We start from the raw sequence: 27,263 nt of genomic DNA, 5'->3' as shown, positions 1-27,263 counted from the left end.
GCCGCCCCCCAGACCCTGCGTGCAGAGTTCCTGCTGGTTGCGGCCAGGTGCGGACGGCGCTGGCAGGACTCTGCCTTTTTAGAATCGGCAACCCGCGATTCGGCCAACGCCGCCGCTTTTCCACTCGGCAGAGAATCGCGTGCCGGTGTCGGGGCGGCGTGGCCCGGTTGCAGGGATTCTCCAGCCCGGCCCTGGGCTGGGAGAATCCCACCCCATATGTTTTAGGCCAATACTTTCTGTAGTAGCGAATTCCACAGGCTCACCATTCTCAGGGTGAAGAAATTTCTGCTAATCTCTGTCTAAACCCCATATACTCGGACAATGACTCCTCTCCTCATAGGTGGGTGAGAATTGTGCAGGTCTTGACAAACGTAGCCCTATCGTGGTGGACCTTGTAGTGTGTCAAGGGGGTAACTCTTTAAGGGAGTTGCCCCCTGTCTGGAAGCCCCCCAGAAGACAGACGCCTGTCTGGAAGCTAGAGAGCAGTCCAGACAGAGGTAGTGAGAAAACAATCACTGCTTTAAAACTGTGCAATACACCTGCTAGCTCAGGCATAGGAAGCAGCACCTGTCAATTCCTGGAAAGGGAAAACCAGGCAGCTGGGTTGAAACCGGCTTTTATCTACAAACCATTCATTCATTTCTCTTTGATATTGATTGTACTAGGCTGTGATTGACAGCTTCAACACACACCCAGCTGTCTGCATCATTCCATTCATCCCCATGATGTGGAAATTCCAGCGTCGGACTGGGGTGGGCACAGCAAAAAGTCTTACAACACCAGGTTAAAGTCCAACGGGTTTATTTGGAATCACTAGCTTTCGGAGCGCAGCCCCTTCATCCTGATCGGCATGGCCCCATGGGTCTGATGAAAGAGCTGCGCTCTGAAAGCTAGTGATTTCAAATAAACCTTTTGTGCTTTAACGTGGTGTTGTAAGACTTCTTACTATGCCCATTCATCTATCTTCATGCTTGAGTGATTTTAAAGTAGTCAGCTCTGAAATATCAGCTCCTGGACCACATCAAAGAGAACTAAGTGCTTTCTGTTAGTTTCACAGCTGACCATTACAAAACCACTCAACCACTGAGGTATCTGTCTCAGGCCTTCAAGACACAGGATTGTATCCCAGGATGTGTGAGTTATATCTCTGAGCACAGTAAGAAGTCTTACAACACCAGGTTAAAGTCCAAAAGGTTTGTTTCAAATCACTAGCACTCGGAGCACTGCTCCTTCCTCAAGTGAATGAAGAGGTATGTTCAATTGCCTGAGGAAAGAGCAGTGCTCCGAAAGCTAGTGATTTGAACCAAACCTGTTGGATTTTAACCTGGTGTTGTAAGGCTTCTCACTGTGTTCACCCCAGTCCAACGCCGGCATCTCCACATTATATCTATGAGGCAGAGGGGTATTGGACGTTAGGAGGCAAGGAAACAAAAGTAAAAATCTTTTATGTTGCTCTGAAAAGTCAATTATGTCATTTGTTTATCATAGAATCATAGAATCCCAACAGTACAGAAGGAGGCCATTGGGCCCATCTAGTCTGCACTGACTCTCTGAAAGAGCACACTGCCAAGGCCCACACCCTGCCCTATTTCTGTAACCCCACCTAATCTTTGAGCACTAAGGGGCAATTAACCTACACTTCTTTGGGCTATGGGAGGAAACGGGAGCACCCAGAGGAAACCCATGCAGACAGGGGAAGAAGCTCCACACAGACTGTCACTCAAGGCTGCAATTGAACCTGGGACCCTGGCACCGTGAGGCAGCAGTGCTAACCACTGTGCCGCCATGCCTTGTGTGGGATGTTACGTCTGGTGCACGATTGCGCGGAAAATAAAGATGGTTTTAAGGGATTTATATTTGTATTGGTAGATTAGAAATAACGCAGCTATTTTCCCACTGCGTGCGTCCTGCGCTGATCTTCTTGTGCCATGAACTTCACGGGAGAAGGCTAAATCGGGCTTCATGTCGGGCGCAAAACCGCACATGAGTCACATGATCCACGGCATCCGGTGCGATCTGCATCACACCCCCGCTCTGCGTGATCCGAATAATCATATTTCATTGAGCCATTAGACTCATTTAAATATGGATGGCCTATCTGATGTCACATTTTCCCGGTGCCCTGGAGTCACCGGCATACACCAACGAGGCCTCAACCAGGCGGAGGCCAGGTGTGATGACCACTCTGGGAGTCTCAGAGATTATTAGAGTCCCCCGGCTGGTTGGGAATGGGGCAGGACTGTACCCTGGCACTCCCCCTGGGGAACTGGACACCCTGGCAGTGCCAACCTGTCAGTACCTGTGTGCCAGGGGCACTTCCCAGGTGCCAGGCTGGCAGGGCCAGAGTATTGCGGGCGACCATAACCATGTAATGGGGGGGGGGGGTTTGAACGGTGTTATGAAGGGTAGGGGGGTTAAGAGGGGGTACTGAAAGGGGGGCGCTCAGCGACCCCATAGTGGGGTGTGCTCACTCGGGTGAGTAAGTAACGACCAAATCTATGGGGGGGGGGTGGAATTGTCTGTGAGTGGTGGGTGTGGGGGGCCTCAATCTCACTTTGAGATTGGGGCACCCTTTCAAAATGGCGCCCCGATCTCTGAGAAGCCGATCTCGCTGGCAGGTTCAGCTTCCCATTGCTGAAACTTGGGCGAGACCGGTGAGAAACTCCCCAAGGCCTAAAAAAATGACTAAGGACGGGATTTACTGTCTGTTTGCACCAGCGGGATATTCCAGTCTCGCCTCAGGTTTCCTGATGATTAGAGGTGCATTCAATGGGATGTCCCATTGACAACGGTGGGACCAGAAGATCCCGCTGGCGGGCTGCCTCTGCTGCTGAAAAACACACGGCGAGTTGCACAAAAAATTCTGCCCTAAGTGTGGGTGACTCCAGGTCCAGATCTCACCCACAAATCCCGTGGGAAACACCCTACCAACCTGCCCAATATTGCACTTAGTCATTTTTGGGGAGAATTGTGCCTATAGTTGGATTCATGCTGGTGAAAGATGTTTCTATGTGGGGGGGGGGTTGGTTAAACATAGTACATACAGTGCAGAAGGAGGCCATTTGGCCCATTGTGTCTGCACCGACCCACTTAAGCCCCCACTTCCACCCTATCCCCACAACCCAATAACCCCTCCAAACCTTTTTGGACACTAAGGGCAATTTAGCGTGACTAATCCACCTGACCTGCACGTCTTTGGACTGTGGGAGGAAACCGGAGCACCCGGAGGAAACCCACGCAGACACGGGGAGAACGTGCAGACTCCGCACAGCCAGTGACCCAGTGGGGAATCAAACCTGGGACCCTGGCGCTGTGAAGCCACAGTGCTAGTCACTTGTGCTACCCTGCCGCCAGGGGGAGTGCTGGGGTACAGTCCTGCCCCATTCCCAACCAGCCGGGGGACTCTAATAGTTCCAACTTCATTTCTATTGTGCTGAGAGAGGGCTACAGCACAAAGCATAAATAAAAGACATAAGCAAGTGAGGATTGCTTAGCAACTGCAGGCCCTTGTAAGGCTAAAAGATGCTTTTAAATTATAGGTTAGCTGATATAATTGCAATTGGAGATTGGTAGTGAGAGAGAAAGCAGCTCACAGAGCTCTGCAAGAAGCAATTTGTTCAGTAGGCTGGAGAAAACATCTCTCAGTTTTGCGAGAAGAAATACCATGCCATGGAACAATGGTTATGAAAACAATTGCAGAGATCTGAAGAGCAGCTGGTTAAGGAAACCAGAGAAATGAAAAGGAGTTTTCAAGAGGTCTGAGATTAAAACTACTGGAACAGTGAACTGTTCAGCAAAACGACAGACAGAGCTGAGAAGAAGGCTGAGATGCTAGAAAGGTATCGGAAGTAATTTTCAGTTTTGTGAAATTTTACTACAGACTGTGGAACGTGAGTGACAATAATTATGGAAATCGGTGGCTGGCTCCCAGAGGTTGTGTAAAAGCAGTTAAGACAAACGAAACCTAAAATGGGGTGGTGTAAAATTCTGGAATAGATTTGCTGTTAAAAGTGGCACTGGGTTAATAGAGTCATTTGAAAAACCTGGACTTGATTTCAATATGAAACCACGAAAGGAAAACATTATTATGAGAGAAGATTTTAAAGTGTGTTTTAGGGAATGGAGTTGGAAACTCTCATGTTACAATCATCTGGGGTTATTCTGAGGAGAAAAGCACAGACACTAAGGAGAAAACCACAGCTTAATTTGGGGTCAGAGCAGTGTGTATGTATTTGGCCATCGTCATCTTATGTGCTTAATAGAGAATGTTTGTGTTAATGCAACCATTGTAGCTTAAGATGTACTTTGTAATCCATGTTCATCTTTAAATCTGTGTATATTTGTTAAGCCAATGGGGTAGTAAAGGAGTAATCTATTATAATCCAATTTTTCCATGTTTAGTCATTTTTTTTTCATGTTAAAACTAATTAGTGGACCTGTGGCCCTGTTTCTCCACATTTTATACACAAAACTGTAAATGTTACGGTCTATTAAGCCAGTGTTCCATTCTTTTCATCCAGCTACAACATCCACTGGGATTGTAATAACAATTCAAAACACTGGGTGGTGAAAAATATCAGCAATATTTCATACTTGTTACAGTGTTTGGGATTTAACAGGAAATTGTAAGAATATGTCCTTAATGTCAGCATTCGGGAGCCATCTTTTGGTAGCATTTGCTTTTCCAGCCAATGAGGACTGTAATGGTTCAGTATGATTAACATGGTGCAGCCATGGAATAGTGTTACAGTGAGGGTAGGACAAGTGTCTCTTTCTGCATTAGGACAGCATGACCTGACTACTTTATTGGAAATTACTAACCTAACACCAACTTTAATCTCATGAAATGTCTCAAGGCACTTCATAGAAGATTCTAAAACATGACAGCGAACCACATAAGGAGATATTAGGCCAGATTACCAGAAATTTGGTCAAAGTGGTAGAATCTAAGGAATATATTAAAGGAGGAAAGTGAGGTACAGAGGGCAGAGAAATGTAGGGAGGGAATTCCAGAATGTAGGGCCTAGGGAACTGAAGGCACGGCCAGAACAATAACATTTGGGGAAGTTCATGACGCCAGAATTAGATTTTCTGCAAATTCCTCTGAGGGTTGTGAGGTTGGAGGAGTTTACAGAGGTAGGAAGGATTGAGGCATGAGGAGATTTGAAAACAAGATGCCAATTTTAAAATCAAGGGGCTAGATTCTCTGATTCTGGGGCTATGTCCCCACACCAGCGTGGGAACGGTGGCGCGCCAGAACAAATGCGTAAAACGGCCACCGATTCCCTCTTTTGCTGGAGTCTAGCATGCCAGCAGGGCAGAGTAGAGCACCTGGTTCTAGCTGCCGATATGGCCCGGAGAATCGCTGGGTCCCTTGGCGCACATGCGTATGGCGACAGCCTGCAGCGGCCGCGTCGTGCTTTATGGTGGAGGCCGCTCGCAGACCCGGCCCGCAAATTAGTGTCCCCCTTTAGCCGGCTCGCGCTCCGTGGACCACCCCTCCACAGTGTTAGGAAGTTGGAATGAAATTAAAGTAAAGAATTGGATCAAAAAAATAAACTGATAGGGATTTAGCTGCACTTAGGACTTGTGAAATGCAGATGAGCCTAGTAGCAAGGCAAAACATATACGTTGTTAAGCAATATGGAGACCAGCAGTCCAGGGACCTAGATCATAGATAGTTTTGGATTGGGGGTAATTTAAGTTACTGTCTGGGTAATCATTATTGTAGTTAATTGTAAATGTTGTTCTTTACTGTCATCTTTCTGGTTGTGTTTTTCAAAATGTAATGAATGTTTTGTTATTTGAATAATTTACAACAAGACTGATTCCTCTCCTCACCGGGTTTCATCTCTTTACTCACATTTCTTTTCCAAGATCGCAAAAATAGCTCTTTAAGAACTAGTGTTCCAAGTTTCCCTTCTGGGTTTTGAGATACGCTTGCATTGAACATCACCAAAGTTTATAACAATATATAGTAACAGCATAAGTCTGAATTCCCCCACGGTGGCCTAGCCTGCGATCAGGACCTACCGATCTGCGTGCGGGCTTGTTCCATGGGGGAATTCTTTCCTCCGCGCCGGGCCCCTGTAGGACTCTGCCATATTTCCCGGGGGCTGGCCTCTTGCATGCGTGGAAATACGCCAGCCGGTCCGTTCATGCGCGAGATCACGCCGACTGTTCCGCGCCAGCGCAAACTCGCGCCGGCCGTTTGGCGCCGGCTGGAGCAGCGGGGACAACCTAGCCCTCTAGAAAGGTGAAAATTCCTCACCTTGGGGGGGGGTCATTGATGCCGGAGTCGTTGCCGCCGGTTTTCCCAAGGAGTGGGGACATTTTCAGAGAATCCCGCCCCATGTTTCGCAAAATTTAATTGTATGGGCATTTAACTAATGGTGGACTGTTTAAGACCTATATTTATATTACAGGACCTCATTCTATTTGCAGAAGCCTGGCATATAAATAAATAAACAATCATTACCAGCTACAATTGTCTCAAAGACTTCTGGATCATGTTACGAGCACATAAAGAGCTTTGTATGCCTCCAGTCTGATCACCCATAATATAGAAAATAGAAAACCAGCGCTTGGGGCAGAAAATGCCATATCACCCACGCCATTAAATGTGAACTGGGATATTGATAGAATATAATTATCCTTGTGCTGTCGAAAAGCTCAATACTGTAACTTGTTATAGCTAAATATTGGACACAAAAGGACAGAGTTAGGAATTCTGGAATTCGAATGTTAGAGAAATAAGGACAGGAGGATACCCTGTAACTATCGTAATCATGGAGAAACTGTGGAGTTTAAGGATAGATGTGTACAAACATTGTCCTTTAGAAGGAGCAAGTCAGATAACTGAATGACATTTTCTTGTTCTATGCTTGCCTTTGTATCTTGGAAAAGTTGACAAAGTTTGTTCTTGATGATTAGACGTGCACTGGACTGCAAGGAAGAAATGTCCTTAATAATGAGTGTCATAATATACATCTATGTATATAATGGAGTGCAGACAGGCAGTGATTGACACACAGGATGACCAGTAAGCACACAGAACACAGCAGCCAATCACTAGACAGGACACTACCACTATAAAGCCAGAGGGCACCAGGTTTCCCGCTCTCTTTGGGACCCAGTCAGACTTCATGAGCTCGTCAGTGCAAACACCATGTGGTAGTCAGTTAGTCTGGCCAGGCTAGCACTAGGTCTCCAGTCAAGTCAGCATAGTGTCAACCCACAGTTGAACATGTATAATAGTTAAGATGTTAAATAAAATTGTGTTCCATCTTATCAAGTGTTGGAGGTCTGTCTCTCGCGACACTGCATCAAGTGCAGTCCACATCGACCCAGCCTGCCCAACACATCAATGAGTTGCATGGGTCTTATAATAATACTTTAATAAATATGAACCTTCCTTTTCAACACTCTGAGAAGTAATTGACTGTGAGACAATGCTTACAGAGATTAAAAATATAAAGTGCTTTTCATTTGATAGGATTTTACTGGCAAAATGCGGACACTCACCCTGAATACTAATGAGTTTATATTTTGTAATTCTGCAGGATTTTGAGATGAACAGTGAGCTGAAGTCAAACATTGTAAATCTCTTAGAGGAAGTGATGCGTGATCATGATCTGCTGCCCCAAGAAAGGAAAGCTACAGCCAATATTTTAAGGTGATATTTTATGCTGTGCTAATCGTTTCTTGTCACAGTCTATAAATGAAATGAAAAATGAACTTTGAAAACTTCCTTAAAAATACAAGGGTATCACTGCTTGAAAGACCTCTTGTATTTGAGGCATAGGCCCGAATTTTTGTGGGGATGGAAAGGGTCTGCAGATTACCCAAAATGGAACCTGAGTCACTGAACCCAGCATCTACCATTTTGCCAGGGGAAGAATGGGGGCAGGTTGTTGTCTACATATCCCTGTCTCACGGAAGCATCTGTACATTGAAATGTGCAGCTACTTTCAAACAGATTCAACTGTCATCAGTTTGACGCCCAAAACATGACTTTGAGGAAAAGGTCCAAAGTTGCTGGAGTTGATTAGAGAGTTGGGATACCCTTTTGGATAGATCCAGGTACCCCTTTGGGAAAGGCAGGTGTATTTTGGGAGATATAAGGCACCATTTCAGAGAGGCAAGGTGCCCTTTGGGACTGATAAGAATAGTTATGAATGTGTGCAAAGCTGAGACCACACGTGTCCCACATCGTCGTAAACTGGGCCCATTGGGGGCGGAGCATCGCGGGAGGACCAGTCAATGACACGCTAATGCCATTGCAACAACGTGTGATGCAAAGACGCCATTTCCGAGGGGGATGAACATGGCTGGCCGGAGTCAAATTGCCACTGGCTCCAATTTGGGCATCGTAGTCGATTCTCTGCCCGATCGCCGGTTGCTTCAGGCAACGGAGAACCCCGGCCTCAGTGTCAATTCATTGGTGTGTTACCAAAGATAAAGGGCTGAATTCTCCACCGTCGGGATTTTCCGTTTTGCCAGCAGCCCGGGGGTTTCCCGACAGCGAGGGGTGGCCCAATAATGGGAAACCCCATTTAGCAGCCGGCAAAACGGAGAATCCCGATGGCGTGCCTCAGCAGAAATCTGGTGCAGCAGGATGGAGAAACCCGGCCAAGAGGTTCCTTCTATAAAGTTAGACTTCATCAATTGCAGCATTTTTCATTAGGACTGAGGAGGTTCAGTGATGTCTTGATGAAGGCTGAATTATGAAGGTTTGGGAGATAAGTGGCAGCAGATTGTTTCTCGTTAGTGAGAAAGTAACAAGTGAGTGTAAATTTAAGGTAATCCTAATAAGAGATAATGAGAAAGTAGGAATAAAACTGCACAGATTGTGGTGAAAGTATGGAATTCTCTGCCGCAAACCATTGTTGGAACAAAAAGCACAAAGTACTTTGAATAGGAATTATCTGTTTAGAACAAGAGTTCTCAACCTTTTTTAACCCATGGACCCCTTTTCCTCTTAATTTTTTTTTGTGGACCCCCATAGCCATTCCTAATCCTTATATTTTGTCCGATGACTAAAGTCCATCTACCTTACCGTGAGGTTTGGAAACGGATTAGCGGTATTTTCGTACGTTGCCAAACTTATTCTCATATGAAAAGTAATGAAAAAAACTTTTTACTGACTAAATTGAATTAAATTACTCTAAAAATAACCAATTCATATCAAATATACACAGTTTCTAGTGATTACTGTGTTAAATCATTCATTAAACTTGTCAAGGAGAAACGATGGGTGATTTTCACCTCCGTTTGTTCTAGGCAACTTTAAATTTACGACACTGTCAAATGTAAAGTTTTTTTCTTCTACTTGATTGCCATAAACAATTCATAGCTACATGAATATTTCTACTTTTAGTATTTTAATATGGCGTAGATTACTGTAAAAATTTACTTCTCAGTAATAACAATTGTTCTGAAGTAGAATTGCTCTATGGACCACTAAAATATCACCGTGGACCCTCAATTCGGTATTTTTTTTGTGTGGACCCCCAGTAATGTTACATGGACCCACAGGGTCCATGTGGACCCCGGTTGAGAACCACTGGTTTAGAATAAGGAAAATACGATAGAGTTTTGGGGAGCATGCATAATATCAACATTCAACTTAGTTGCTTGTGTGGGGATTCAGTAGGCTGGTCTGTCTCTGTGTAGTAACATTCTATGATCTCCTTTTGGAAGGGAGGTAGAAACAAGTGTTAATAGTAACGTTAGACCCATGAGTGTGAATGAGATGAGGTGGGAGTGGTTGAATTAGATTGCAGGTTCAATGACAGTGAAAGGTGAATGGAGGCAAGGATACTAAAAGATTGGGGCGAGATCCTCCGGCCTCCCAGTCGTGTTTCTCGGTGGGAGGAGGAGGAGCCGTGCATTTAGCTGGCGGTGGAATTCTCTGCTGCTGCCGCTGTCAATAGAAATTCCCACTGAAGCCATCCCACGTTGCCAGGAAACCCACAGAGGGGGGATTGGGGGGGGGGGGGGGGGCGCGCTGCCGGATGGAACCAGAAAATCCCATCACCATGAGAATTCCAGCCTTGGATTAAAACATTAAACCGCTAATTAAACCCGAAGTTGAAAAGAAATAGAACATATTGAAAGAGCAACCTTATGAGGAATTGCTCACCAGAAGGATATTTAATTTACATTTAAAAGTTGTTCCCGTTTAGTCAGGAGCATCTAATAACATGACTAACTCATATTGTTCAGTGTTCAGAACAGTAAAAAATAGTGCTAACGGCAACTGGCATGTCTTGAATCAGACTGCAGTGAGTGCTTTGCACACTGTGATCCAGGAAGAAGCTTGGAGGATATGTGCTCAGATCTCTGCTCCCCATTATTTTATTTTTGATGTTAGAATACCATGGGTGGTAGTGCCTACAGCCTCAAGGCATTAAGAATATAACATACTAAATTTATTAGCTAAAACAAGTGGACTACCTTGCTTATACTCCATGAGTTCAGTTTTTGCCAGTCCCAGATGAGCCAAAATTTCCTCCAGTAAAATATTGGGAAGGCTGAAACTTCCATCCCCACCACCAGCTCCATTTTCTCGCCATTAACTCCATCCCTCTTCCACAGAATATTCACAACCGTGCTATGAACTTGACCCCACGATGAGCTTTTGCCCACTTATTTGTACCATGGCTAGGACTGCCTATCTCTGTTCCTGTAACATCACCCAACTCTGCCCCTGCTGCTGAAATCCTTATCCTTTGTTACGTCCAGTCTTGACTATTCTAACGTATTCCTGGCTGACCTTCCACATTCTACCACCGATAAACTTGAAGTCATTCAAAACGATGCTGCCTAGCTCCAGATTTAGACCAAATCTCGGTCACGCATCACTCCTGTGCTGTCTGATCTACTTTGGTTCCTGGGCAAGCAAACTCTCAATTTTAAAATCCTAATCTTTGATTTCAAATCCATCCATGACCTTGACCCTCCTAATCTCTTTAATCTCCTCCACAGTCATCTGAGACATCTACCCTCTTCTAATTTTGGCCTTTTGAGCATTCCCAAGTTGAATCACTCTACCATTGGCAGCCATGGGCGGTATTGTCCCCTACCCGGCAGGGCGGGGGGTCCCAGCATAGTGGAGTGGCGCCAACCACTCTGGCGTCAGGCCTCCCCAAAGGTGCGGAATTCTCCGCACCTTTAGGGGCTAGGCCCACGCCGGAGTGGCTCATGCTCCGCCGGCTGGCGCCAATGGCCTTTGGCGCCACGCTGACCAGCGTCGGGGCTGGCTGAAAGGCCTTCGCCGCACGGCGTGAGTCCGCGCATGCGCCGGAGCGTCAGCGGCCGCTGATGTCACCACCGGCGAATGTGCGGTGGAGGGGGTCTCTTCCGCCTCCGCCATGGTGGAGGCCATGCAGCGGCAGAAGAAAAAGAGTGCCCCCACAGCACAGGCCCGCCTGACGATTGGTGGGCCCCGATCGCGTGCCAGGCCACCGTGGGGGCACCCCCCGGGGTCTGATCGCTCCGCGCCCCCCCCCCCCAGGAGCCTGGGGACCGCTCGCGCCACCTGCTCCCGCTGGCACCAGGGGTGGTTTAAACCACGGCGGCGGGAGGGGACTGACAGCGGCGGGACTTCGGCCCATCGCGGGCCGGAGAATCACTGGGGGGGGCCCACCGACCAGGGGGCGTGATTCCCGCACCCGCCGATTCCCGGTTGGCGGAGAATTCCGCCCATGGCGAGGACGGGATTTACGAAGGCCCCGGGCGATTCCCCGACCCTACAGGGGATCGGAGAATTCCACCCCATGTGTTCAGTTGCCATCAGGGCCGGCTCAAGGTACCGGCAACTCGGGCAGTCGCCCGGGGCGCCATGTGCTAGGGGGCGCCATCAACGAGTGCGTGACCGGCGTCAGAGACCTGCCGACAGAGAGACCGGCCCGCCGATCGGTGAGTCCCGATCATATACTAGGTCACTCCGGCACCTCCCCGACCCGACACGACCCCCCGCCCCCGACACGACCCCCCGCCCCCCGTCCCCCCCGACCCGACCCGACCCCCCCCCCCGACCCGACCCCCCCGACCCGACCCGACCCCCCCCCGACCCGACCCCCCCCCACCGACCCGACACGAACCCGACCCGACCCCCCCCGACCCGACCCGCCCCCCCCCGACCCGACCCCCCCCGACCCGACCCCCCCCCGCCCCCCCCCGCCCCCCGACCCCACCCCCGACCCGACCCGACCCGACCCCCCCCGAAGGGCGCCGAAGTTCAGCTTGCCTGGGGCGCCAGCAACCCTAGGGCCGGCGCTGGTAGCCATAGCCCTAAGCTGAGGAATTCTCTCTGTATACCTTTTTACTTCTCTACCACTCTTTCTTCCTTTAACACACCCCTTAAAATCTACCTCTTTAACCAAGCTTTTGATCATCCACCCTGATATCTCCTTGTGCCAGTCGGTGTCAAATGTTGCTTCATGATGTTCCTGTGAAGCATCTTTTATTGTGCAAAAGGAACTCTAGAAATATGAGTTTTGTCATTACAAAGCCTAAGCAGAATGCGGCAGCATCTTTGAGGCTTTCCTGCTTTTGGAAGCCACAGCTGAGTTTACCTCACAATTTACCCAGCCATTTTCATGTCAGTGCACAGCCAAAATAACTTGACAGCATCACAGCAGCAAACGTTGCATCATATTAGAAACTGAGTCCTACAGTGAGTTATTACAGTCAGCCAAAAAACTGCCTTTCATTCAGAGGAATTACAGCATAACAGTTTACTTGCGTCTGCCAAAATGCTGCTAGCTGTCCCCAACACTGCAGGTTGATTAATCTGTTCTCTATACTGATGATTCCAAGTGTCTCAGTAATTTAGTGATTTGGTTGCATTAAATAGTATCAGTCTCCATGATGTATATCTTTCTAATTTATATTAAACTCTCTGTCAGTGCGCTTTCACAAGACGAGTTGGATGATCCTCAGCTGCGGATGGAAGTTTTAATACAGTTGGTGAGTATGTCTGGTCTCCCACTCGATGTATGCTTCACCTGATGCCGGTGTTATGTAGTTACATTATGTACCTTGTGTTGCCCTATTACGTATCTTCTTTTCATTTTCTTTTCTTTTCATGTACTTAATGATCTGTTGAGCTGCTCACCGAAACATACTTTTCACTGTACCTCAGTACACGTGACAATAAACCAATCCAATCCAGAATGGATCAATAAATCATTAAAAATAAACTGTAACCTTTCAATGCCATTTCCTTGTGTGCTTTTTTATGTTAACAAATATGTAATAAGTATTTTGTTTTTCAAATTTTTTTTAACTAAGAAGAGACCAGGCAAAGTTACAATCATTGTGATTGATTTATTATTTCACTTTAATAAATTTAAATAATGCTGATTGAAGTTGTAATTTGAAACAGGGAGATTGGTATTCACTTAGGTGAGGTCTGAACAACATATGAAAGGTTTTTGTTTGCTGTATTTGTAGTGAAACTAGATTGCACAATGAGTTCGATACTGGCCTTTCACCTTTAGGACCTACATTGGAATTCAGCCAGGCTGACGGCGGTCTCACCCACCGATCAGAGAACTGGTAGGGAAGCCCCATCAATTCCATGAGGGAGGCCTGACGGCATCAAGTGCTCTTCAGGCACGGAAATGGCCACCATCAGGACTTCCTGCAATTGAGGTCCCCAGTGGTGGAAGTCCCGCACATTGAGAATTGTTGGCCAATAATAAGCTGAAAGCTCCTCGTCCCGGGAGTGCCAACGGGAGCGGTGGCAGCTTGTGACCACCAGAGCTCCATGATCATCATGGGACCCAGATTAAAGGTGAGTGTGGGCAGGTTGGGGGAGGGGATGCACAGTGTTTAGAGACAAAGCCAGGAAGGTGCCTTTCAGTCCTCCTTCCTGACTATAAGGGATCCTACCCAGCCACGTTTGCTGGGTGAACTTCGGGAGGCATTGAAAAGCCATGCAGCCCCCATTAATTACTAAGACACTACTAAACTGTGGCGGACTCAGAGATAATAGGTGTCAATTGGCTCATTAATGAGTCTAAATGACAACCTGTCGCTGGTGGCCATAAATCTCTTGCCCACCCCCTTCCACCCAAATTGGGGGAGGTTTTGCCGCCACTGTAAAGTTAAGGCACTTTTAATTCAGTTCCTAATGGACATCGCCCTCTAACACACCCTTGATTACCTACAACTCTGATTGTCAGCACTGTGCCAATTGAATTTTACTAAATCTTGGAGCACTTACAAGTTATTGTCACATTGCCAAAAGAGATATAATGGAACTGTTTTTTGCACATGTGTTTCCTGGATATTTCAAGTCTTTTTGATTGTTCAAGGCTGATACCTCTAGCTCATTTCAATGCTTAACTTTGGCTACATTCTGCCAGTATCATGATAAATCTAATGACAGTCCAAAGTGGAAGAGTTTTTCAATTAGAAATTGCATAAGGGGCCGCAAGCGTACTCTTTTTAGTCTTCTATTTTTGTTAGAAAGTTCTTGTGATTTGTTTGTGGCCACAATATTATTTCATAGAAGACAATTAATGAAAGAAACCTGTTTCTCTAAATTTACCACTGAACGGAAGTTGCAGAAGGAATTGCTATTTATTGTCACTTTGTCGTACATTAATTCTTAGTGACTATTTTATGAATTGAGTTTCAGGTTATTATTTTATAATCTTATATGTGCACTAATTTAATTGGTACGATTTGTGTCAAAGATTCCCAGTGAGCAAAATCTCAAAATCAAAATTTCTGCAATTTAATCCAGATGATATCCCATTTCCTTTGTTGTTACTAATCTGCCACATAATGTGATTCTTTACAGACAGATGGCCCTAGGATGGAGTCATTTGAGACATTATCAGTCATGGAAATAGCAGAACAGTTAACACTCCTTGATCATATTGTTTTCAGAAGCATACCATACGAGTGAGTTTGTGTTTGTCTTGGAAAAAGTTTTTTTGGTCACAAAATAAACTTTAGTATTCATACTTTCCGACATATACTGACAGCTCCAAAAGATAATACAAATTGAAGATCTCTCCTGAAGAAATATTTGTTTTCTAAATATTTTTATCGAACATTTTAAAATTTATATATAAATACAAAAAACATAACACAAAAAACAAGAACACCCTCCCAAACCTCCTAGCCCTTTCACCCCTAACAGCTGACAGTGACCAGCTCTTTAAAATACATAACAAATAGTTGCCATCTTATATAGATCGTCCCAATCGACTCCCTCAGCGTGTATTTAACCATCTTCAAATTCAAAAAGTCCAGGAGATCAGCGAGGCACTGGGTGGAGAAGCTAACCTCCACTCCAGCAGAACTGCCTCCGGGCAATCAGCGAGGCAAAGGCTAAAACAACTGCTCCCGCTCCCGCCTGCAACTCTGGCAGCTCTAACAACCGAATATGGCCTCTGGGGGACCCGGCTCTTGCTCCCTGTCTAAGGTCACTGACATGGCATTGAAGAAGGAGCCCCAAAGGTTTGCAAGCAAAGGACATACCCAGATCACATGTACGTGATTCACTGGGCCCCTCTCAAACCACTCACACTTATCTTCTACCCCCTCAAACACCCAACTCATCCTTGCCCTTGTTAAGTGCGCCTGATGCACCATCTTCAGTTGTATGAGCCTGAGCCTCGCACTCGACGACATAGTATTCACCCTCCATAAGGCCTCACACCGCACCCCCTCCTCCACTTCACCCCCAAGCTCCTTCTCCCATTTCACTTTAACTCCTTCCAGTGAGGCCCCGTCCTCCGCCAGCAGCCTCCCATAGATACCTGAGGTTTTATCCTCCTCCAACTCGCCAGCGACAGTACCCTTTCCACCAACAACACGGCAGCACAATTGGATGACTCAAATAAACCTTCCTCGCAAAATTCCATACTTGCAAGTATCTGAACGCCTTCGAGTTCTCTACGAACTCCCCCAAATTTGCAATTCCCCCCTCCAGGAACAAATTGCCCATTACTGCCACGCCCTTATCCTCCCATCCCCTAAACATGACGTCCACCATAGCTGGCTCAACATATGCTGCGGGATTCTCAGTTGGTGGGACCCTCTTTTGACCACAATGGGAAACCTCTTTTGCTGGCTGTGGAAATGGGAGCGCGCCACGTCGGAAAACAGGGCTGGCAGGACGGAGAATGCCACCCATGGTTGTCCCTGATCGGTGTAATACTCAACCCTCTCCACGCTTTAAAGTGCTGCCGTAATTGTCTTCATATTTTTCGGGGTACCCGAAAACTTGCTCGGGGAGAGAAAGGCCATCACCAATCCCCGCAAACCTGTCCCCTCACGATCTGGCCCCCATCTTTACCCAAACTGACTCCTGATGCCCGCACCAACCCAACACCTTCTCTGCATTCACCGCCCAAGACTAGTAAAGCATGTTCATCAGCCCCAGCCCCCTGACAGTCGGTCCCTCTGTAGGACCACTCTTCAGGTCCTTGCCACCTTGCCTGCCCATATAATCAACAAAACCTTTTTTCCACCCTTACAAAGAACGCCTTTGGTAGAAACACCAGCAGGCATTCAAACAGGAACAAAAACCGTGGCGAGATTCATCTTCACCGATTGCACTCACCCAGTTTATGACAGTGGGAGACTATCCCATCTCTGTAGGTCTGCCTTCACTCTACTCACCAAGCTTGTGAAATTTAGCTTCCAAAGCTGCACACAATACCTTGCCCCCTGTACCCCCAAGTACCTGAAATGCAAGCTTGTCAGCCTGAACGCAACACCTCCAAATTAGTTCCCGTCCCCAGTGGGGTGACCAGAAAACTTTCACTTTTATCCCAATTCAGTTTATACCCGGAAAAAGTCCACTTAGTATCCCTATTATGTCCAGATCTTTGGGACCGGACCTGTGACATACAGCAACAGGTTATCAGCATACATAAACACCCTATGCTTCTACCCGCCCTGTCCCCGCCCCCCCATAATTCCCCTCCACTCATCCGAGCTCCTCAAGGTGATGGACAAAGGCTCAATCACCAACACACACAGGAGAGGGGACATGGGGCACCCCTGCCTTGTTCCCGTATGCAGTCGAAAGTAGCTTACATTATTTGTCCGGACACTAGCCTTTCGCTGCTGGTATAACAACTTAACCAACGACCCAAACTTCGGCCCTAACCCGAATCACTCCAGCACACGAAACAGATACCTGCACTACACCCTACCTGCACTGCACCCTATCAAAGTCCTGCCCATCTTTGGGTTGTGGGGGTGAAACACACGCAAACACAGGGAGAATGCAAACTCCACACTGACAGTGACCCAGAGCCGGGATCGACCTGGGACTTCGGCACCATGAGGCAACGGTGCTAACCACTGTGCCACTGTGCTGCCCCGACACCCCTCCAACCTGAGCACCAACACCTTTGCTAAAATATTTGCGTCCACATTCAACAACAAGATTGGTCGGTATGACCCACATTCCACTATTACTATTCTTCTTCAGAAGGAGTGAAATGGAGGCTTGACTCAGTGTTCCTGGGACCACTGCCCAAGCCACCTCATTCTCAAATGCTTCCTTCAGCAACGGGACAAACCTGTCTGCGAACATTTTATAAAACATCACCGGGAACGCATCCGGCCCCAGTGCCTTCCCGGGGCGGAATTCTCCGACCCCCTGGGGGGGCGGGGGTGGGAATTGCGCCGCGCCGTCGGCGGGCCCCCCGCGGTGACTCTCCGGCCTGCGATGGGCCGAAGTCCCGCCGCTGACAGGCCTTACCCGCCGGCGTCATTTAAACCACCTCTGGTACTGGCGGGGTTGGCGGTGCGGGCGGGCTCCAGGGTCCTGGGGGGTGGGGGCGTGGGGGGATCTGGCCAAGGGGGGTGCCCCCACAGTGGCCTGGCCCGCGATCGGGGCCCACCGATCGGCGGGCGGGCCTGTGCCGTGGGGGCACTCTTTTTCTTCCGCCCCTGCCATGGCCTTCACCATGGCGGGGGCGAAAGAGATCCCCTCCCCTGCGCATGCGCCGGTATGACGCCAGCAGCCGTTGACGCTCCAGCGCATGCGCGGACTTCCGCCAGCCGGTGAAGGCCTTCACCGGCTGGCGGGGCGCCAAAGGCCGTTCGCGCCGGCAGGAGGAGCGGGAACCACTCCGGCGCGGACCTAGCCCCTAAAGGTGCGGAGAATTCCGCACCTTTGGGGAGGCCCGACGCCGGTGTGATTCACGCCACTCCGTCTCGCCGGGACCCCCCGCACCGCCAGGTAGGGGAGAATCCCGGCCCTGGTCTGCATATTCCCAATTGTCTTCCTAATTTACTCTGCCCCAGTGGCTCCTCCAATCCCTCCTGATCCTCCTTCTCCACCCTTGGAATACTCCAATCTCTCTAAAAAATCAACCATGCCTGAATTGTCCTCCGGAGGTTCTGAGATGTATAAGTTTTTGTTTCAACCACTCTATTAACCTTCTCTGAGGCCTAAACTAACTCACCTCCCTCTTCCATATCTGCATGATTTCCCGGGATGCCACCTGTTGCCTGAACAGGCAGGCCAACAGTCTGCTGGCCTTCTCCTCATGCTCATAGACTGCCCCCTTCGCCCTCCTCAACTGCCACACCGCCTTATCCATTAACACCAGGTCCTGGCTCTGCGGGCGGCCTGCGCAGTCCTTGGGGGGCGCAGAGGGATCTGGCCCCCGGGGGGGGAGGGGGGGGGCATGGTGGCCTGGCCCGTGATCGGGGCCCACCGATCTGCCGGCGGGCCTGTGCCGTGGGGGCAGTCTTTCCCTCCTCGGCGCCGTTGCATTGGGCATTGGTGAGAGCACATTTTGAATACCATGTGCAGTATTGGTCTCCTTAATTAAAGAAGGATGCAAATGCATTGGAGGCAGTTCAGAGGAGGTATAGAATTCCTACATTACAAAAGGAGGCTATTCAGCCGATCGAGTCTGCACCGACCCTCTGAAAGAGCATTCTACGTAGGCCCACTGCCCCGCCCTATACTTGCAACCTCACCTACACATCTTTGGACAGTAAGGGGCAAATTATTTATTTAATTTTGATAAATTTTGAGTATCCAATTCTTTTTTTTCCAATTAAGGAGCAATTTAGCATGGCCAATCCACCTACTCTGCACATCTTTGAGTTGTGGGGATGAGGTCCACGCAGACATGGGGAGAATGTGCAAACTCCACACGGACAGTGACCCGGGGCTGGGATCGAACCGGGTCCTCAGCGCCGTGAGGCAGCGACGCTAACCACTGTGCCACAGTGCCACCCTACTAAGTGGCAACGTAACATGGCCAAGGCACCTAACCTACACATCTCGGGACTGTGGAGGAAACCAGAGCATCCAGTGGAACCCCTCACAGACACGGGGTGAATGTGTAAACTCCACACAGTCTCCCAAGATCAGAATCGAACTTGGGTCCCTTGCACTATGAGGGGATCAAAGGTTATCGGGGTAGATGGGAATTGAGAATGAGGAATGCAAAACACAAACAGATCTTTCATTATCTTTTTGAATGGCAGAGCAGGCATCGAGGGGCTGAATGGCCTCCTTCTGCTCCTATTTCATAAGCCTGTCTGTTCTTTATGTCAGTTTTGAACGAAGATACTCAGCGTTATCTGCTGGAGTACAAAAGTCTGTGGCACTTTTCACCATAAATTTGTTTTAGTTTATATTTACAAATTTTATTTGTACGTGTATGGAGGTGATGTGATGGTACTGTCTACCATTTGACTGCTGTGCTGTACTCTGCACGTTGATAAAATACCATTGACAACGTTAAACTTTTGTGCGCTAAGTCCCCGCAGGGCAGCATTGATAGAAGGTCGATCCAATGTTGTAAAGGCCACATGCACACAATGAATACAGACTTGCGAGAGAGAAAAAATGCTGCATGAGCAGCCTGAGTAAATTGAAAGCTTTCTTTCAGGGAGTTCCTTGGTCAGGGATGGATGAAACTTGATAAAAATGAACGGACGCCATACATCATGAAGACGAGCCAGCACTTTAATGATGTAAGTAACTATAGATGTCCATATTTTTTACATGTTTCATTTCAATTCTAGAACTGATGTGGGATAAAGGGACAGATATACAAGATGCAAATGTTGAATGTGATATTTTTCAGTATTTTCTGTAACAATAGTTTAGTAAGATTGAAATACATTTCTATTTTTCCTAATAGTGTTTTAGCTTTTAACAGCGAAAAACCCTACAATTATTAAACCCAAAATATTTGTTGTCTCCCACAAAACATTTTTACATGAAATTTGAATTTTTATTTCCATCAGTCTGACTTTTAATTGATAGTAGATATTTATTATCCAGTTATTTTGTCAGTTATGTGTTTCAAAACACATTTGGCAAAATAAGTGGTAGCCCTTCAGGGAGATCTGGAGTATATCGCTGTGATTGTGCTGGTTTAATAGTACTGCACAATCCTGTCTCCTCCAACCAACACAAGACGAGCAGCGCCTTGCATTGTCAATTAACAGACAAGTCGTTACCTCGGAAATAAATAATGAGGATGTGGTGAGATAACCACTGTAGTTATGTGTACTGCAGTAGGGGAATGTATGCCTGTACCTGTAATACAGGTTCCTCCGGTCAGCCCCTGCCGGCTAGCTCCGCCCACAGGGAGCTTGTGTATAAATATGTATGAGAGCTGCTCAGACCCTCAGTCTACAGTTGCGGATGGAGGGACAACATCGTACAGCAATAAAGCCTCTATTGTACTATTCTCTCGGCTTTGAGTATAATTGTTAGCGCCACAGAGGAAGACTCAGGAGATTGTAAGAACTCATTAGAAATACATAGGGCTGAAGTTTAGCGTGGTTGTCAGAACTCCGACATTGGGCCCAGATGGAAAATCTGAGCCCACCCATGTTGACAGAGTGCCAGTCTGCTGGTTCAACCTCCAGGGTGCGGCTTCCTTAGTGTCTTACTCCACCCTCGCCTTTTCAATAGGGCAGATAGCGATGTGAGACTGGCAGGCCCACTGGGAGAGGTGGCCGCTGCTGAAGTACGGAGGGGAGCATGAGCATGCTTCAACTTGGAGGCGCGCACTATATCACAGAACGAGTAGCAGATGGGGCGACAGCCTTTAATCCCCACAGGCCAAGCATTAGGACATGGAGGCCCTGTTCTGATGGAACAATGGCCTGCCAATGGCTGGCTGCCTTGATTGTGCTGCTGGCCTGTGGACATGCCTACCTCCCACAATCTCCCCACCCCCACCCCCCGACACACCACTGCCCACCCCACCCTCCGCAGGTGGGGACACATTTTAATTAGTTGGCTGTCCAGCTCTGTGGAATGGGAAGCCAATCTGGTTTCAAGCCCATCCCTGGATAAGAATCCCGGATGTGCGAATGTGTGCAGAAGCTTCTGCATATCTTCCCCTATTTGTCCTGGCATCCCTGTCTCCGAAAGTGTGCCCATGGGACCTGGCAGATTCAGCCGATAAATCCTCAAATTATGCTCATGGGTAACAATTGTGCAATTCCTGACTCCACCATTTTCTTCACAGTGTTATCCAATTTATTTTAAATGGGTTGGTGCAGTGCTCCTGCCAGCTGGCAGTGCCAGGCTGGCAGTGTGAGGGGGCCCATGTGGTACCAGCAGTTCCAGGATGCCACCCTGCCCAGAGGGCAGGTATTTGCAGGTTTCCCAACCCCTGAGAAACTCCCACAAGTGTTGTTCTGTCTGGTCCCTGTTTGTGGAGACCAGTACTGAATGCAAAATATTTGGGATAATTTGTCTGCAGTCATGGCACCCTTCGCATCATTATATGGTTGCCCTACTGCTTGCTTTTATTTATTATTTTATCACAAAAACTCACAGGAGAGTTTGAAATATTGTAAGTATAGAATTGAAAAATAAATGATCATGGATTCGGCTGGAATCAAAATGAGTAACCATTGCTTCTGTTAACGTTCATTTTATTGCTGTAACTGACTGGGTGAGATTGCAGCACAGTGGTTAGCACTGCCAGGGACCCGGATTCGATTCCGACCTTGGGTGACTGTCTGTGTGGAGTTTGTATGCTCTCCCCGTGTCTGCATGGGTTTCCTCCAGGTGCTCCGGTTTCCTCCCACAGTCCGAAGATGTACATGTTACGTGGATTGGCTGGAATAAATTATCCCTTGGTGTCCAAAGATGAGGTGGGGCTACACGGCAGGGCAGGGAAGTGGGCCCAGGTAGAGTGCTCTTTTGGAGGGTCAGTGCAGCCTCGATGGGCCGAATGGCCTCTTTCTGCACTGTAGGGTTTCTATGACTGATGGAAATTTATTTTCCTTTCTTATTTCATGGAAGCTGCAAATCAGTTGTTCACTGCATTTTCCCCAAAAATGTCCCTGGTGCATCTGGCGGGCAGTGAGCAGAACAGGACGGCACCATGTCACCTGGGACGCCCGAGCAGCAGCCTGGCCCATCTAGGCCTAAGTCGCCCCAGAAGACAGCTGCCAAAGGGGACCGACGTTGCAGGGCGGGAATCACATTAGACCGCCTCCACTCCTGCTATACCGTCTGGGGAACCACCAAGACATAGCATTAAGGCCCGTAAGACCAGAAAATTAGACGCTAGTTAAGTTGGAATGGGTGCAGGGCACAGTTTAGCTATAGGGGCTAGGGTACAAATCTGTATATATGTTAGCACATTAAACACCTGTTCACACTGTTACAACCTGCCTCGGTGCTCTGTCAGATGGGTATGAGGAGTGGCCTAGTCTGGACTGGCCAGAAAGAGGGGAGGTGATGGGCGGACGTTGTGGTGGCCTGGGCTCCCCACCACCGTCACCCCAGGGATTCGATGGGACCGTGTGATGGAATGGCCAGCTCGTATGCAGGGATCACCCAGATGGAAAGTGCTACTGTGGGCAGGTGTCAGATGTTGTCAAACGATACGGAGCACCAGAGTACATTGCAGAGCAGGTTGTTATCCTCACAGGTTGCACCTGTGCACCGAGGTCAGTGAGATCCTGGACAAGTCCCCGCTCGACGCCTGGAAGGACTCCGTGGATTCCCCCAGGGCTGCGGCGACTAGCAAGAAGGCCGCCATTACTGCATGAATTCCAATATCCATTGTCTGCAGGGGATGAAAGGTCGACAAGTCAGCATGGTGCGTACCAGGCCCAACAGCCAAACGGTGGCCCTGGTTGGCACTGCGGGCTCTGCCCTCGCAGGTCCCCTCCTACCATGTGGGGCTCTGGTCCTGGCACCCGTCCCTGCTTCCCAAACCAGCGGTAAGCTCCGCGGCCCCCACCCAGACCCCATAGGGGCTACTGTGGCCGTTGCCCCGGGTAGGCCGCCGGCGGGTTGTGGCTGGGTTGGGAGGTGTATGCCGTAGGGTTGGGTGTGGAGGTGGTGGGGGGTGGGGAAATAGGGGCACCCACATGGCTGGTGTCACTCTGCAGAACCAGGGGACAATGTGGGTGGTCAGTGGGGTGTGCAGTAAGATGGCTGCCTCGCAGGCCACGGTAATGGCGGTCCATGACCGGACACGTCCCCAGTCCCATGGGATGGCACCCTGGCCACTCAGCCTGTTCCCTCGTCACCGTCCTCTCCCCTGGCCTAGCAGCCCCCCCCCCCCCCCCCCCCCCCTCCCCAGTCAGCCCGGCCAGTGTCCAGACCGGCAGCCCACAGTCTCGCCTCTCCATGTCCTACCTCCTCTCTCTCCCTCATCAGCCACGACACCAAGTTTTAAAAGCACACGGGAACCTCGTCATTGGGAACTTGGCCCATCGGAGGCGGAGAATCCCTGAGGACCCAGAGAATATTGTGTCAGGCCTGCTAATGACACATAAATGGTGTTTACTGTATGTGCATTCTGGACCGCATTGACGCCGCTGTCGAGGTGACGGAGAATTGCGATTTGGCGTCAAAGTGGCACTCGCCATGATTTCCGCTTTGGAACCTATTCTCTGCCCAATCGCATCCGCGATTTTGGTATCAGCCAATGGAAAATCCCGCCCAGAAACCTTTAGTTTTCTAAAGAGCTTGTCACACCATCTTGTTTTCAAACTCATTCTTTCCCCAACTTCCCTCATCTTTACCTCCTGTGACCTTTTAGAACGCAGAACTTAGTTTCACCCAAGATTGATTTTTTGTCTGTCCTGATAGTCTTAACCCTTGACCAGGTTCGGCACTATTGGTCCTCGCTTTTTATCTAGATTTCATAATAATAAAAACTACCCGTCAGCAAGATGCAGGAAGCATGCTAAAAATAACCTACAATTATTTTATCAACAACATGTTTGGCTGACTTCCTTATCTTGTACAATATCCAGACATAGCATGGCAAATAAAATGGGGAGGCTAACAAAGCCAGTAACTAGTATAAATGTTGAATTATGACTAATACAGGGAAATTATTTCAAGGATGTAATTTAATGTCGGGCTTTTCCTTAGAGAGATCTATACCCTTTATTAAATTACTGCTGGTGTAATTATTTCCTCCTATCTGCTATTCTTTCTCTCAATGATCATCAACAGAACCCAGTCCCCTTTCATAATCATTTCCCTTTCAGATGAGTAACCTTGTCGCTTCTCAAATCATGATGCATGCTGATGTCAGTTCACGCACAATTTCCATTGAGAAATGGATAGCAGTGGGAGATGTCTGCCGATGCATGCACAACTACAATGGAGTCCTTGAGATCATGTCCGCGCTGAATAGAAGTGCAATCTACAGACTGAAGAAAACCTGGGCAAAGGTTTCCAAACAGGTACGGGGGTCAAACATCATGTGTTTCTGTGCAAGGTCCTGAGGCACTTGATTGTCAAAATGCTTCTCCTTCTGTTCAAAACAAAAGAAAATAAGTAATCATTGAAAGCATTAATTTCCAGGTATCATATTTATTCCATCCTGTTCATGTCCCTCAAATTTATCTAAACAATGACAGAAATCCTATTGTTAAATAGTAGACAAATATCCATGACTGGGCAAAAAGGAATACAGCAAATACATCTGGGGTTTGCTGAACTGTGATTTTTAGATATAAGTGGACACAAATTAAATATAAAATTAGCAAAGGTCAGGGTTTAGTATAGATCTTACAATTCATATCCCTAGCACGCATCAGGATCCCCTTACAGGAGTCTGAATACAAAAGGGCAGACTTTTATTGTCCTTTGGAGACGGGTTTGTGGTTGGGTTGTGGGGGGTGGGGGTGGGGGGAGATTGTGGCAGTAAAATGGAGGGAGACCACATCAAACAGAACCCTTCCACCGGGCAAGTTTCCAAGAGGCCGTGAAGCAGCTAATTGTCGGCGATTTTGAAGTGTTTTTAAAATGTTAATGTTGCACGTGGGACAGAGCATCTGTGGCTCACCAGCTAACAGGATGCAAGAGCTCATCGGCCAGTGCGTGGTGGCTGGAGGTGGAAGCCATTGACAGTAGTGTTTTTAAATAGGCAAGGTGAGATTCTTTCCATCAAATGTGAAAATTCTGAGGGATTGCACAGCGAGAGGGGGCACGCTTGTAGAAGGGGCTCTCAGCCTGCATTAGGAAATGGAGAGGCTTTGAGCTTTGAGGACTCCAATTCTTGGTGGGCCATATACATTCTGAGTGTGACTCCTCCTATGAGGAAGAGAGTGAGAGTGAAATTCACTCAGCTACATAAAGCGGGATATTTCTTGTGTTCCTGTGCTACAGCCAGAGATGCAGCAGGGAATGAAGGGGTGTAGATCAGGAAGGTGCACAGGGTCAAGAAGGCAGGCTAATATTCGCTGAAGGCGCTACCCAGCTGAATGTGTTACAGAGGCTTTGCTTCATGTTAGGGCAGCAGCGTCTCTGACCCAGAAATGCTGGAGGATGAGTTTGGGCCAATGAGTTATATTGGTCATCAGTCCTGTAGCGGTGAAGGTGGCTGGAGCAATTCACTTTTGTGCTTAAAAATCATCTGGAGCTATCTGTGGCATTCCCCAATCAGTGGCCCAACAAGCAGATGACCGATATCATATATCAGGGGACAGGGCAAAACATCAGGGGCTGGATTCACCGATTTTCAGGCTACGTGCCAACGCCGGCATGGGAACTGTGGCTGTTCGACTCACCGAGCATTCAATTAATCTGTGTCCATTGCAGAAGGATCCTGCAGATGTGTGCAATATGTCTGGGAAGCTGCCATGACTCATACATCTTGAAGCAGTCCCAAGATGTCTCGGCTTTTCATGCTATCCAAACACCTTTGTGAATGGATACTGCATGATGAAGGGGATTGACTGAAGAGATGGCTGATTACATCTGTGTGGAACCACAATATGGAGACAGGTCATGTGCAGCTGCTGCATGTGACTAGAAGGGTAACCATTGAACAGACCATAGGTCTTTGGAAAATGAGGTTCAGATGCCGAGATACATCTGGGGGGGGCTCTTGCAGTATGCCCATTTAAGGTCTTGCATAGCATGGTGGTATAGTTTGCTCTGCAAAACCTGGCTTTGCAGAGACAAGTACCACATGATGGCTGCAGTGATTACGCCACCTCTTCTGATGAGTCTGTGCTGCAGGAGTTTCAAACCATGGGGGTGATGGATGTTCAGGACCAATGTCTATAGGCAGAGCCACGCAAGACTCATTCTGAAGTGTACATTTCTCCTGAGATGCTGCTAAACACCCCTGGAAATTATTTACTCTTCTTGATGTGGCCTTGGTGACCTTTCAGTAAACCCCATAATCACCTCACTAACCCTGTCATTACACACTCCACAGTACTTTCAAGGAGCGGAGAAACTACGATTTCTTCTTCACAGCCTTCAACACGTCATTGATGAAGATGAACATCTTGCAAAGATCATCCCCACAACCCCACTACTTGCCTTCAAACAACCGCGCAACCGCAAACAAACCATTGTTTGCAGCAAACTACCCAGCCTTCAGAACAGCGACCACGACACCACACAACCCTGCCATGGCAATCTCTGCAAGACGTGCCAGATCATCGACATGGATACCACTATTACACGTGAGAACACCACCCACCAGGTACGCGGTACATACTCGTGCGACTCGGCCAACGTTGTCTACCTCATACGCTGCAGGAAAGGATGTCCCAAAGCGTGGTACATTGGCGAGACCATGCAGGTGCTGCAACATCGAATGAACGGACATCGCGCGACAATCACCAGGCAAGAATATTCCCTTCCAGTCGGGGAACACTTCAGCAGTCAAGGGCATTCAGCCTCTGATCTCCGGGTAAGCGTTCTCCAAGGCGGCCTTCAGGACGCGCGACAACGCAGAATCGCCAAGCAGAAACTTATAGCCAAGTTCTGCACACATGAGTGCGGCCTCAACCGG

General features: G+C 48.2%; 1 protein-coding gene across 6 annotated transcripts in view; it reads left to right on the top strand.

Annotated features, from left to right (window-relative positions):
• rasgrf2b (Ras protein-specific guanine nucleotide-releasing factor 2b) overlaps window positions 1-27,263 on the top strand; it is a 293,804-nt gene that overhangs the window by 252,587 nt on the left and 13,954 nt on the right. For all 6 annotated transcript variants that reach the window (XM_038805382.1, XM_038805376.1, XM_038805379.1 and 3 more), the window contains 5 exons: window positions 7,563-7,675; window positions 12,915-12,975; window positions 14,819-14,922; window positions 19,899-19,983; window positions 24,496-24,693. In XM_038805382.1, the coding sequence (XP_038661310.1) occupies window positions 7,563-7,675; window positions 12,915-12,975; window positions 14,819-14,922; window positions 19,899-19,983; window positions 24,496-24,693 (561 nt within the window). The remainder of the gene's footprint in view (window positions 1-7,562; window positions 7,676-12,914; window positions 12,976-14,818; window positions 14,923-19,898; window positions 19,984-24,495; window positions 24,694-27,263) is intronic.

Source organism: Scyliorhinus canicula, chromosome 8 (genome assembly GCF_902713615.1).
Source record: "Scyliorhinus canicula chromosome 8, sScyCan1.1, whole genome shotgun sequence".
NCBI classification, from domain to species: Eukaryota; Metazoa; Chordata; class Chondrichthyes; order Carcharhiniformes; family Scyliorhinidae; genus Scyliorhinus; species Scyliorhinus canicula.
Note: the sequence above shows the minus strand (reverse complement) of the source record. Positions and strands in the feature narration are given on the sequence as shown.